The 12693-nt window shown below is 39.3% G+C and overlaps 1 protein-coding gene and 1 pseudogene across 1 annotated transcript in view; one reads left to right on the top strand and one right to left on the bottom strand.

Moving 5' to 3' along the window:
* LOC101984273 overlaps window positions 1-12693 on the bottom strand; it is a 398439-nt pseudogene that overhangs the window by 252765 nt on the left and 132981 nt on the right.
* The window catches only part of LOC101989836 (zinc finger protein 431-like), a 257504-nt gene that overhangs the window by 157977 nt on the left and 86834 nt on the right, over window positions 1-12693 (top strand). Inside the window, exon 9 of the mRNA XM_026777884.1 lies at window positions 8299-8314. Within this exon, the coding sequence (XP_026633685.1) occupies window positions 8299-8314 (16 nt within the window). The remainder of the gene's footprint in view (window positions 1-8298; window positions 8315-12693) is intronic.

Genomic DNA, 12693 nt, shown 5'->3' with positions numbered 1-12693 from the left:
ACTGAGAAGCTTCTGTAACGCAAAGGACACTGTCACTAAGACAAAAAGGCAACCCACTGACTGGGAGAAGATCTTCACCAACCCAGCAACAGATGATAATTGAAAGCTTTGCTGAGTATAGGAGTCTGGGCTTGCATCCTTGGTCTCTTAGTGTCTGCAGCACACCTCTTCAGGACATTCTGGCTTTTATGGTTTCTATTGAGAAGCCAGGTGTAATTCTGATATGTTTGCCTTTATATGTTATTGGTCTTTTTCCTTTCTTAATATTGTTCTTTATTCTTCATGATTTTCATTTTTATTACTATATGGTGAGGGGACTTTATTTTCAGTCCAGTCTATTTAGTGTTCTGTAAGCTTCTTGTACCTTCATAGGGATATCCTTCTTTAGGTTGGAAAAGTTTTCTTCTATGATTTTGTTGAATATATTTTCCATGCCTCTGAGTTATAATTCTTCTCCTCTTCTATCCCTATTATTCTTAGTTTTGGTCTTTTCATGGTGTCTCAGATTTCCTGGATGCTTTTGTTAAGAATTTTTTGAATTTAATGTTTCCTTTGACCAATGAATCTATTTCCTCTATAGTATCTTCAACACCTGAGATTCTCTCTTCCATGTCTTATATTCTCTTGATTTTGCTTGCCTCTGTAGTTCCTGTTCAGTTATCCAGATTTTCCATATTCAAAATTCCCTTGGTTTGTGCTTTCTTTATTGCCTCTATTTCAGTCCTCATATCTTGAACTATATGAACTGTTTTCTTCACCTGCTTGATTTTTTTTCACCTGTTTGATTTTGTATGTGTGTGTGTTTTTCTTAGTTTTCTTTGAGAGAGTATTGATTTGTTCCAATTTTTTCTTTTCCACCATTTCTTTAAGGAAATTTTTCATTTCCTCTTTTCATGTCTCCATCATCCTCATAAAGTTACATTTAAAACCATTGTCTTCTGCTTCTTCTGGATTAGTATGATCAAGTCTTGCTGTTGTATGACTCCTGAGTTCTGGTGTTGTTAATATGTTGCTTTTTAAGTTGTTGGATAAATGCTTACATTGGCTTCTACCCATCTCTTTCTCCAATTGGTGCCTGCAGTGTTTTTGCCTCTTTGCTGTCTGTGTCTCAGGGAGCCACTGAGGCCTCTTGACCCACTCTCTTGATCTGCTCTCTTAATCTGTTCTTGTGGTTCATTCTCTTGGTCCTGTCTGTGTAGTTGCACCCTGTGTTTCAGAGTTCCTCTGAGGTTGCAGGGAATAGGTGAATTTGGAAGCTGAGTGGGACTTATAGCTTACAGGGTAAAATACATAGGGTGGGGATGTTGGATCCCTGCTGGTGTTATCATCATTCTTCATTTCAAAATATACTTCACTGCCATAATAACAGGTATGTCACCATACTTTCTCAAAACAGACATGAAACAATAGACTAAAACAGGCCATAAGACAAAGTACACTCAAAAACAACCACCTGAATTTTAGTCAAGACACTATGAGTAAATTGTGGAGAAAAGACATCATCTTAAACATATGGTACAAGAAACCTTGATTTCCATAGGTGGATCAATAACACTTGCTCCTTATCAATCTTCCTGCCCAAAACTGTACTGGAAATGGATCAAAAACTTTCCCCTTAAGACCTATTACCAATACCTGACTCAGCTTCTCTAACCAGCCAGCAGACAACTTTTTAAAACAGGCTGCTCCAACACCTCCATACCCTCAATCAAATGCTATAAGCTACACCTCTCACTCTGCCTCCAAACTCTCCTGTCCCCCGTGACCTCAGAGGAACTTTGAAACACAGATTGCAAACACACAGAGAGGACCAAAAGGTGAGTGACCACCCACAGGTCGGGACACCCTACTCTCTAGACCTCCATACCGAGGCAAAACCTTGGTCCACTCCACAACCTGCTGTGAGTCTGTTGGGGTTCCATATAGTTTTAAATGTTTTTCTATTTCCTATTTCAGTAAAGAATGGGCCACAGTCTTTTATATTTTCCAATTTTGGAGTATAGTTTTTATGGTATGCCCCATGATTTTCTAAATTTGATTGGCATCACTTTAATAGTTACTCTTTCATTTTAAAGTTTATTAATCTGAATCTTCATTCTCTTGTTTTGGTTAACTTGTTTAAGTGTATGCTAATGATATTCATTTTCTTAAGTAACCACCAAATTATGGGTGGGATCAAGACTAGAAGGAGGATCTTTCCAAGGCTAAAACTATTCTTTGTGAGATCTTGACTACTATGATGCATTATCTAGCATACAAAAGTATTCAAGGTTCCATTGGAATATATGTATACTGTTTGGAGACTATAACAGATTCCCATGTGAGAATTACAGCAACGGGACTTTGAATTTTTAATCAGTTTCTGATCATACTCTTTCAAATTGTTTGCCTTTGAGAAATATCTCTTTACTTGTAATTAGACTTTCACAGAAGCAGAACTCTTCAAAATAGGCCACAAGGGATCTCTGCAGTCTCTCAGGATTTGAGTTTTGTGACCCTTGGAAACATAAAGTTAAATGTGCTATGCATAACAGACTTTCACTGCTAAAAAGAAGTGACTGTGTGTGTGTTCAAGTGTGTGCATGTGTGTGTATGTGTGTGTGTGTGTGTGATGTTCCAGCCTAAAGAGTTCCTGAAAACATGATCCAGTGGCCATTATCTTTACTCCTGCTACAGTGTTTTGTGTCCCACACACTTACAAGATAAATCTTTGAGGAAGAAGAATAAGATACATCTCTTCAAAACCACAAAGGGCACAAAGAGAATTATTTCACATATACACAGTCATTAAAGATAACCTCAACAAAGGATTACAACAGTCTGGCAGATCATATGTTTAGTTGTGTGAGCAGTAGTCAACCTCATTCCCTAGCCATCTATCACATACCTGAATCAACCATGAATGAAGTGGCCACATTGGATGAAATATGGTGTTGGAGCACACTCCAACAGGAACCAGCAAGGGGTACCTGCAGGGGGCTTGAGGTTATAGGAAATGGCAGATTAAGAGAAATGAAGACAAAAACATAAGATAGACTGGGAGGACTGAAGGTAAATACCAAACAACCCCAAGTTTAAATTTCTCAGCCAGCATATATGCTAATTACAGGCAAAAGGCAGAACAGAAAGCGGTTCAGTCAGCTAAGTGCCTCCCTGCACTGTCCTTGGGAGGAAGCTCAAGCAAGTTTTATGTGGATGCCTCACATTGGTGTCATTTGCAGATGGAGTTTCTGTCCCACCCAGTCCAACAACTGTTCAGAAACACACAGAGGAGTATATTATTACAAACTGTTTGGCCTATTGGCTCCAGTTTGTTATTAACTAACATTGACAACTTAAACTAATCCATAATTCTTGTCTATGTTTAATCACATGATGTGTTATCTTTTATCATCGAGGCAGTCTCATCTTGCTTCCTCTGCTTCTGACTGGTAACCACAGCCTGAGCCTTTCCTCTTCCCAGAATCCTAGTCTTATAGCCCAGCATATACTTCTTGCCTGACTACTGGCTAACCAGTGTTTTATTAAACCAATATGAATAACAAATATTTACAGGGTATAAGAGCACTATCCCATGACATTAAGGTTTGTTGTTTGAAAACTTTACGCTGTCCCTCTCTATTCTTACAATGCAATGCTGAATTTGGTTTTCCATTAAATCCCTTTATCTGGATTTGAATATCTCTATGGTCTATTTTATACCCTAAATGTTGGGTGCCAGATGCAGCACAAATAATAAAAAGTCATATAAAGATATAGACATCAAAGTATCAGCAAAACCTCTTGCCATGCTCAGACTGAAGGGGCAAACCTCAGACTGCCTAGACAACACTGCATCTCCACCAAACCTCAGACTCCATACTGTTGAAGGAGCTGCGGGTTGCATTCCTCCACCCTGCTTCCAGCCACCTGGCTAGCTTATGCTCCGAAATAACAACACACAAACTGTATTCATTTAAACACTTCCTGGCCCATTTCTATAAATGTGTGTAGCACCGAGGTGTGCTTACCGGGAAGATTCTAGCCTACATCCATCCTAGATGGGAGCTTCATCGCATCTGCCCCAGAGAGGAGAGGAAATGGCATCTGAGCTCACTTCCTCTTCCTCCCAGCATTCTGTTCTGTTTACTCTGCCTACCTAATTTTCTGTTCTATCAGGGCCAAGGCAGTTTCTTTATTTAACCATGACCTTCCTCCATCATACTCCAATGAGTTCCTTCCTGCCTTGTCCCCTTTATATTCATCTCTCTAACCAGCCATATTGCTCCTGTCTCCACCTGCCTAGTACTGGGATTAAAGGTGTGGGACTCCCAAGCATGGAATTAAAGGTGTGTGCCACAACTTCATGGTTTCAAGTGACTTAACTTTAAACTCTGATCTTCACATTAGCTTTATTTATTAAAAATACAAACAAAATATCATTACAGTGAAGAGACTCTAAGACTACAGCAACTCTTATAAAGGAAAACATTTAATTGTGGTGGCTTACTCTATCAGAAGTTTAGTTCATATCATCATGGTAAGACAGGCTAACAACATGGTGGACAAGATGATAGGAAGAATTAGAGTTTTATATCTGAATCCACAAAAACTGGGTATAGCTTGAGTATAGGAGACCACAAAGCCCATTCCCATATTGACACACTTCCTTCAACAAGGCTATACTTACTCTAACAAAGCCATACCTCCTAATAGTTCCACTTCTATTGGGGGCCATTTTATTTCAAACCATCACTCATCTAGATTGTGATTGCATGGGATACTGGGTCAGGGATCAACAGAACTCTATATTCTCTTTGTCATTGCTGAATAAATCATACTGTTTATCTCACAGGCAGTGTTCATATGTAGAGAAATAAATGAGTGGAAACGGAAATGGTGCTACTCCTCACCACCCCTTGCAACCCACTAACAAAATTTTGCTTTCTGTTTCAATGAATTTAGGATATGCTGTTTAAGAGTCTTATGGAAAAACAAAATACCCAGGATAGCCAAAACAATCTTATACAACAAAGGAACTTCTGGAGGCATCACCATCCCTGACATCAAGCTCTATTACAGAGCTATAGTAATGAAAACAGCTTGATATTGGCATAAAAACAGAGAGGTTGACCAATGGAATTAAATTGAAAACCAGGATATTAATCCACACACCTATGAACACTTGATATCTGACAACAAAAGCTAAAATTATACAATGGAAAAAAGAAAGTATCCTCAACAAATGGTGCTGGTATAACTGGATGTCAACCTGTAGAAGAATGAAAATAGATCCATTATCTATCACCATGCACAAAACTCAAGTCCAAATGGGTTAAAGACCTCAATATAAATCTGACCACACTTAACCTGATAGAAGAGAAAAGGGGAAGTAGCCTTCAATACATGGGCATAGGAGACCACTTCCTACATATAACCCCAGTAGCACAGACACTGAGAGCAACAGTAAATAAATGGGACCTCCTGAAACTGAGAAGCTTCTGTAAAGCAAAGTAAACAGTCAATAAGACAAAAAGGCAACCTACTAAATGGGAAAAGATCTTTGCCAATCCCACATCAGACAAAGGACTGATCTCCAAAATATATAAAGTACTCAAGAAATTAGACATCAAAATTCTAGATAACCCAATTAAAAATGGGGTACTTAACTAAACAGAGAATTCTCAACAGAAGAATCTCAAATGGCCGAAAGACACTTAAGGAAGTGTTCAACATCCTTAACCATCAGGGAAATGCAAATCAAAACAACTCTGAGATACCATCTTACACCAGTCAAAATGGCTATGATCAAAAACACCAATGATAGCTTATGCTGGAGAGGATGTGGAGTAAAGGAAACACTCATTCACTGTTGGTGGGGATGCAAACTTATACAACCACTTTGGAGATCAGTATGGCAGCTTCTCAGAAAATTGGGAATCTACCTACCTCAGGATTCAGCAATACCACTCTTGGGAATATACCCAAAAGGTCCTCAATCATACTGCAAAGATATTTGTTCAACTGTGTTCATAACAGCATTATTTGTAATAGCCAGAAACTGGAAACAGCCTAAATGTCCTTCAACCGAAGAATGGATAAAGAAAATTTGGCACATCTACAGATTAGAGTACTACTCTGTGGTAAAAACAATGACAACTTGAATTCTGCGTGAAAATGGGTGGAATTAGAAAACACCATCCTGAGTGAGGTAACCCCAACCCAAAAGGATGAATATGGTATGTACTCATTCATAAGTGGATACTAGCCATAAAGAAATGATGTTGAGCCTATAGTCCATGATCCTACAGAAACTAAATAACAAGGTGGATCCTAAGACAAATTTAGATAAAGTTTCTTTTTTAATACACTGAGACCATAGAAGAAACATCCAATTTGGTGATTTGTGAGAAACATATGGATTACCAACCCAAATACACACACACACACACACACACACACACACACACACACACACACACACACACACACTATGATCCTTGACCCAGGGCATAAAAAAATCTTGTAAAGGGGCTAAAAGACAGTAAGACCAGAAAGATAGGGAGTACTAGGATACCTACTGAGAGACAGTGTCTCCTCTATAACAGTGAAGCTATACCTGTGATATCTTAACAAGTTGGTCACCTAAATATGGACTAGAGAGTACCACCACCAGTAGGAAAAAGATGGGGTAAATCTCACATGTCCACACTACTAGATGGAGAACTACAGGCAATCAATGGATGCTGAGAGATGAAGATTCAGTCTTCTCTAGGAATGAATTCAAGTCAGAAGTAGTAAATACTTAACGTAGGGCTGGGTATATAAATAGGTATTGTTTAAATCTGGTTTTGGTATGAATATCTTGTTTTCTCTATCTACAATGTTTAAAAGTTTTGCTATAATTAGGCTACAGGGTGGTGTCTCAGTTCCTAAGATCATTGGAAATACATGTTTTCTTAAGGTGGAGGCTAACAGGTTGAAAACCATTGGTTTACAGTTTATGAATAGGAACCAAACACATCACATTTAAAATTGTGAGCATTGAAGACTTAAACTATGGTTTCTCTTCACAGACAAGATATAGGAGTGACTATCTTTCTGCAACCTGGATTGGTAGATATTTACTTTTGGTGAGCATACATTTTCAGTTGGAAGAGTTAAAATGTTTGTGGTTAGTGGTGCTCCAGGTAGTCACTCTGCAAAACCATGGTGTTAATGCTGCCACCAAACCCACATACAAAAAGAGTCACATGGGAACATTTCACAGGGGCAAGTGCAGCACAACTTTATATGTGTAAGTTGATTCTAATGTATTCTAACAACCCTTCAATTAGTTTGTGATTGAGTTTTCATATAAAAGGCTTCCACTACTATCTCTTCCTTTGTGCCAGCCTCATGCAAAATCTTGCTTTTCCCATACTCCATCGTTGTCCAGAACTATGCTTATCTGGGGATCTAAAGTTAGGATTCCAGAATTATGCTGGTTCACAAAATAGAAATAATTGCCTATTCTTTAGGGTATAAGACATCACTGGTCAGAAGTACTTGGCCAGGTTTATGTTAACAAACATAATTTCTCTTTTGTTAATGCCTTAAGCTCAATTAAGTAGGTGTTGGTTACCCCAAATACATACACCTTTGAATATATCTTTTCAAGATAGTCTTTATGGTGGTTAATTTTTACAGAAGGGTGTAAAATTAGAATTACTTTTCTCTTTTCAGATTTTAGCACTTTCATGTACTCTGAGATCAAGTTCTCAGGGAAGAGGCTTCCAAGTCAATTCCATCTCAGTACTTGATGATATCTGAAGTACGTGCTCTCTTCAACAAAAGGGTACATCTTCAGGTTCTGGGAGGCAACAGTTTGAGTGTCCATAGATTTTATGGTTTTAGAATTTTAGGGCTACCCTGACAAATGAGAATACTTGGAGAATAGTTTCTCATGCCTGATACTAAAGTTCTTGTAAGATTGTTTGTGTATCTTGCTAAATGTTATCAGCCAAGAAAGTACAAATCCATTTAATATTTATATGCTTATACATACCCAATTAGAGATATATGATTTCCAATTTTACTTTTTATTAAATCTTTTTGCCAAAAAAAATACATTTTGATCACATTTTCCCCTCTGTAAATGCCTCCCCAAACCCCCTCACCTATCTATTCATCAAATCATGCTTTTTCTTAGGTCTCTTAAACAAAATAAAGTATAAATGTAAGTAATAGCAAGTAAACAAAAAAGAATAAGACAAAACATGCCCAAAGAAATCAAAACTAACAGAAAGCCCCCTGCCCAATATGCACAAAAGGAAAAACACATGCAATATATCTTGTGCTAGCCAGCTACATCACAAGGAGTAGCTATGACCATTCCACAAATCTGTGGACTGTAACTGTATGGTGGTTAATGTGAGAGTGGCCCCAATATACTAATAGACTAAAGAGTAACACTGTTTGAAAAGATTAAAAGATATGTTCTTAGAGTAAGTGTGGTCTTTTTGGAAGAAATATGTCACTGAGGGTTGACTTCTGTTTTTCTCTCTTCTATTTTTTGGGCAGGGGGGCTCAAGATAGGGTTTCAGCTTTGGAGCCTGTCCTGGAACTAGCTCTTGTAGGCTGGCCTCAAACTCACAGAGTCCTGCCTGCCTCTTCCTCCCAAGTGATGGAATTAAAAGCCAGTGCCACCAAAGCTCAATCCAACCCCAGTGTCTCTATCTCTGATGACTTGAGGTCTGGATTTAAAGCTCAGCTGCTTCTCCAGAACTATGCCCCAATGTCTCTATCTCTGATGACTTGAGGTCTGGATTTAAAGCACTCAGCTGCTTCTCCAGAACTATGCCTATCTCTGTACTGTCATAGTCTCCCCTTTATGACAATGGACTAAACCTCAGAAACTGTAAGCAAGTTCCAAATAAATACTTTATTTTTATATGTATTAGCATGGTTATGGTGTCTCTTCATCATAATATAGCACACACTGAGACAAAAATGCTAGCAAGCAGGACATTGCTGTGACAGACCCTGCCATGCTGCTGCTTCCCCGAGTGTGGACTTTGGAATTCTGGATTAGGAAGGCAGTTGAATGTTGTAAGTGAGGTTAAATGGGCTGTGCTAGTAGGAACATGGAAGACAGTCCTGGGGGATATTTGAACTGTGGAGACCCAGATCAGTTTCAGAGGGGGAGGAAATCAGCAAAAGGCCTAAGACTATTCCTTTAATATTTTTGCAATGGTCTGCTCTGTCCCTTTAAGAGACAAGCCATAGCCACTCCCTCCCCTGTCCAATGAGGCAAGCTGATCTTCAGCTTCCAGCCTGAGTTCCTTCTCTTTTCTGTCTCTCCCCCCAAGAGGCAGCTTTTGCCTCGCCCCAGTCTCTCCACTTCTCCTTTTCCTCCTCTTTATGTCTCTCTGTTTCTCTCTGCTTTTCCCCATTCTTCCCTTACCCCCTTTCCCTTTCTCTTCCATAACCCACTAAATAAATATCCAACCTTACTCTGTATGGTGTGCCTAGCCATGTCTTTGTCTCTCGCCGCCAGAGTGGCTCCCTGTCTGGGACCAGCTACCTTTAGAGACCCATGTGGTCTTATAACGTGCCCATTTGTCTGTCTCTCCTTGTGGGACTCACTGCCCCTCATGGCCTACTGCAGACACTTGGGAACTGTGCTGTTCCTGCTCGGGACTGGCTGCTCACAGGACCAGCTGCTCTTGGGACCTGCTTCTCACTGCCGCTGCTTGGGAATCCGCAGCATTTTACTTAATCCATTACAATTTTAACTAAGAATATTTTTAATTTTTGCCCTGGCCCAAAAGATCGGTCTGAGGCTAAATTGTACAGTTTTTGAAGTAAGGGCATTGGGGACATTCTAGGCTAGCCTAGTGCTGATGTCCTCATATGTTATTAGCGGCCACTCTGATAAGAATCTACACTGAATGGGATCTAGATGAGCATGGAGAAACACAAAACATACAGTTTGAGAAGAAAAGGAGTGCCAGGACATGTAATGGAGCTAATTCTAGAAATTAAAGAGATAAAAAAATTATTAAAAGAAAATTCTGATGCTAAATGAAATCAAGGCAGTGGCAACTTCAGGACAAGAATGCACTGAGTTAAGTTTCCAACTTAAGAAATCAAGTAAATAAGCTTTCAGTGAAGGAAATCAGTCATTAAAAATAGAAAGCTGGTGAAAAGCATTTGAACAGGGGACCAAGTTCCAACCACAGTTTGGAAACTTCGGAAGATTTGGCCACATAGTTCTGTTTTTGAGTAAAGGACAGACGCAAGCAGTTGCAAAATCTCCCTCCACAACAAATAAAGCCAATAACAGGTCAGCTATTATCCTGAGGTGTCCGTGCATGAAGGCCAAAAGACACCAATGAATGAACCTGTAAATGTGAAGCCAGGATTTCATTGATGATCCCAAGATGCTGGAGATGTAAGAGTCATGGTTACCTGCCACGACACCTGCAGCCAGGCTGCTGAACCAGCCCAAGGGAGATCAACAAAACAGAAGGGAGTTGGAAAGTTGAAGAATGCTTTAACATGAGACATGAGATGCAGAATTTGGAGTTTGGCCTGCTGGATTTTGGTCTTTCCTTGGGTCACTATTTCCTCATTCTGCTCCCCTTTGTCCCTCAAAAAATAGCAGTATATATTCTGTGCCATTGTATGTTGGAAATGGGTAATCTCCTTCTTTAGTTTGATTTTATAAGGAGTTGCAGTTAAGAGACTACCATGAGTCTCAGAAAACTTTTAAACTTTGAATATTTGTACAGAGCTGAGACTGATTGAGCATGATGACTTTTGAAGTTGGCAAATCCATTTTGCATTATGATATGTCTACAGGCCTGTGGGTCCCAGGGACTGGTATGTGTAGTTTGAGTGAAAATGGGCTGCACAGGCTCATCCATATGTATGCTTGTTCTCTATGGAGAGAGACATGATTTGAAATAATTTAAACGTTTTTTTCTTGTGGGTGGTGAGTAAATAAAAACTTCTTAACCACCCAGCCCCCTCAGAAGGCACCCTAAATGTCTGGAAATGTCCCAGAGTCACTTCCAAATCTACAGTTCTCTTAAAGAGTACTCACCAGGAGAATGCTACTGGTTCCAAAGGAAATAAAGGCTTTGTTAAGATGAGTGCTGTTTTCCCCTCAACCCTCTTTAATGCTCTTTACAACTGAATACCTTGCTCAGTAAATACCTAGCTGTATTAGGGAGCGCCTTGAAGCTTCCACAAAGCAAATCGGTGTTCTTTGTTACTTCTAACTAACCATTCAACAAGACTGCCTGAGAACATAAAGGAAGATCAGTAATGTTTTTATCTTGCTCACCCCCGCCTTATGGACTGGTCGTTCAGGTTCCTGCCTGTCCAAATGGCTTCCTTTATTGTATGTCATGGGAGCTAAATGATTAAACTTGTACTTTTAAACAAAACTGCCTTGCAGCCAGGAGCCCAGGTATCCCTAGTGCTCTTCATTTAAATGACAGAGCAAGTTTCACTTGCGGGCTGTGTGGGCAGACTATTTCAGCTGCTTTATATACTCAAATGATGATTTCGCAACATTTCATCAGCTATTGCTACAGCTTTTCCTCCTTTCGCTATAGTAAAAACCTGCCTTTCTCTCTTTACAGATGAAGCTAGCCTTCTGCTTGTGTGATTCCGAAAAGAATCACGACCTCGCACAGAAATTTCCAGTTAGCCTATTTGAAACTAAACACTCTACAGGATTTTTTAAAGTTTGGTTGGAGATGTCCATGAAAACTGGCTAAATCTTACTTTATAACGCTAATTAACTCTTTGCATCTCTGTCTCTGATTGTTTACACTCTCTGCATTCACTTTGGCCTGAGGCCTGAGGCTCCACCCTTTCCTTTCAGGAGGACAATACCAATCAAAACAAACTCACCACTGCTGATTTCCTTCAGCCTAGTTCCTACAGTTGTCATTTACCTCTAAAATGTTTCATCCTAACACTGGGGACAGCTCTTCAGCTGTCTAATTGTCTTCCTACTATATGCCATCTACCTTACAGAAATAAAATATTGCCACAATTTTGTTACTCGTGGGAAAGTTGGGGGACATAAGTGGAAAGAAACAAACTTATGATTACTGTAAAGTGTTTTAGAAACATAGGAAGTTAAAACTGATTGTGAAATTGTGCAGTCAAACCATTGAAACTGTGTAAATAAAAAGAGCCCGGACTATTCGGAGTTCCTCTTTTGAAACACGTTGTCACAGTTTTCTGCACGGGACCACATCAGCCCCACTGAATCTGTCTGGAGAGAGGTGTCCAGGACTCTGCCCTCATTTTCTGGAGATTTAAATTCAGAAAGTTCTTTAAGCAACAAGTCTAAGCTTTTGTTGAAACTAGGCAGATTATATTACAAAAGGTTTCATAACTTGAGATATGCTTTTTGGTTTTGGATTTATTTAATTTTTTTTGAGATAAGATAACTCTATATAGCAATGGCTGTCCTAGACTTACTATGTAAACCAAGTTGTCCTCAAACACAAAGAGATTGGCTTCCCACTGTCTTAAATGTACTGGGATTACAGGCATGCACAATTTGGATTGGGAGGATCAACATAGTAAAAATGGCAATTCTACCAAAAGCAATCTATAGATTCAATGTAATCCCCATCAAAATCCCATCAAAATTCTTCACAGATCTGGAGAAGACAATAATCAACTTCATATGGAAAAACAAAAAAC

This window comes from Microtus ochrogaster, unplaced genomic scaffold (genome assembly GCF_000317375.1).
Source record: "Microtus ochrogaster isolate Prairie Vole_2 unplaced genomic scaffold, MicOch1.0 UNK89, whole genome shotgun sequence".
Taxonomy (NCBI): Eukaryota; Metazoa; Chordata; class Mammalia; order Rodentia; family Cricetidae; genus Microtus; species Microtus ochrogaster.
Note: the sequence above shows the minus strand (reverse complement) of the source record. Positions and strands in the feature narration are given on the sequence as shown.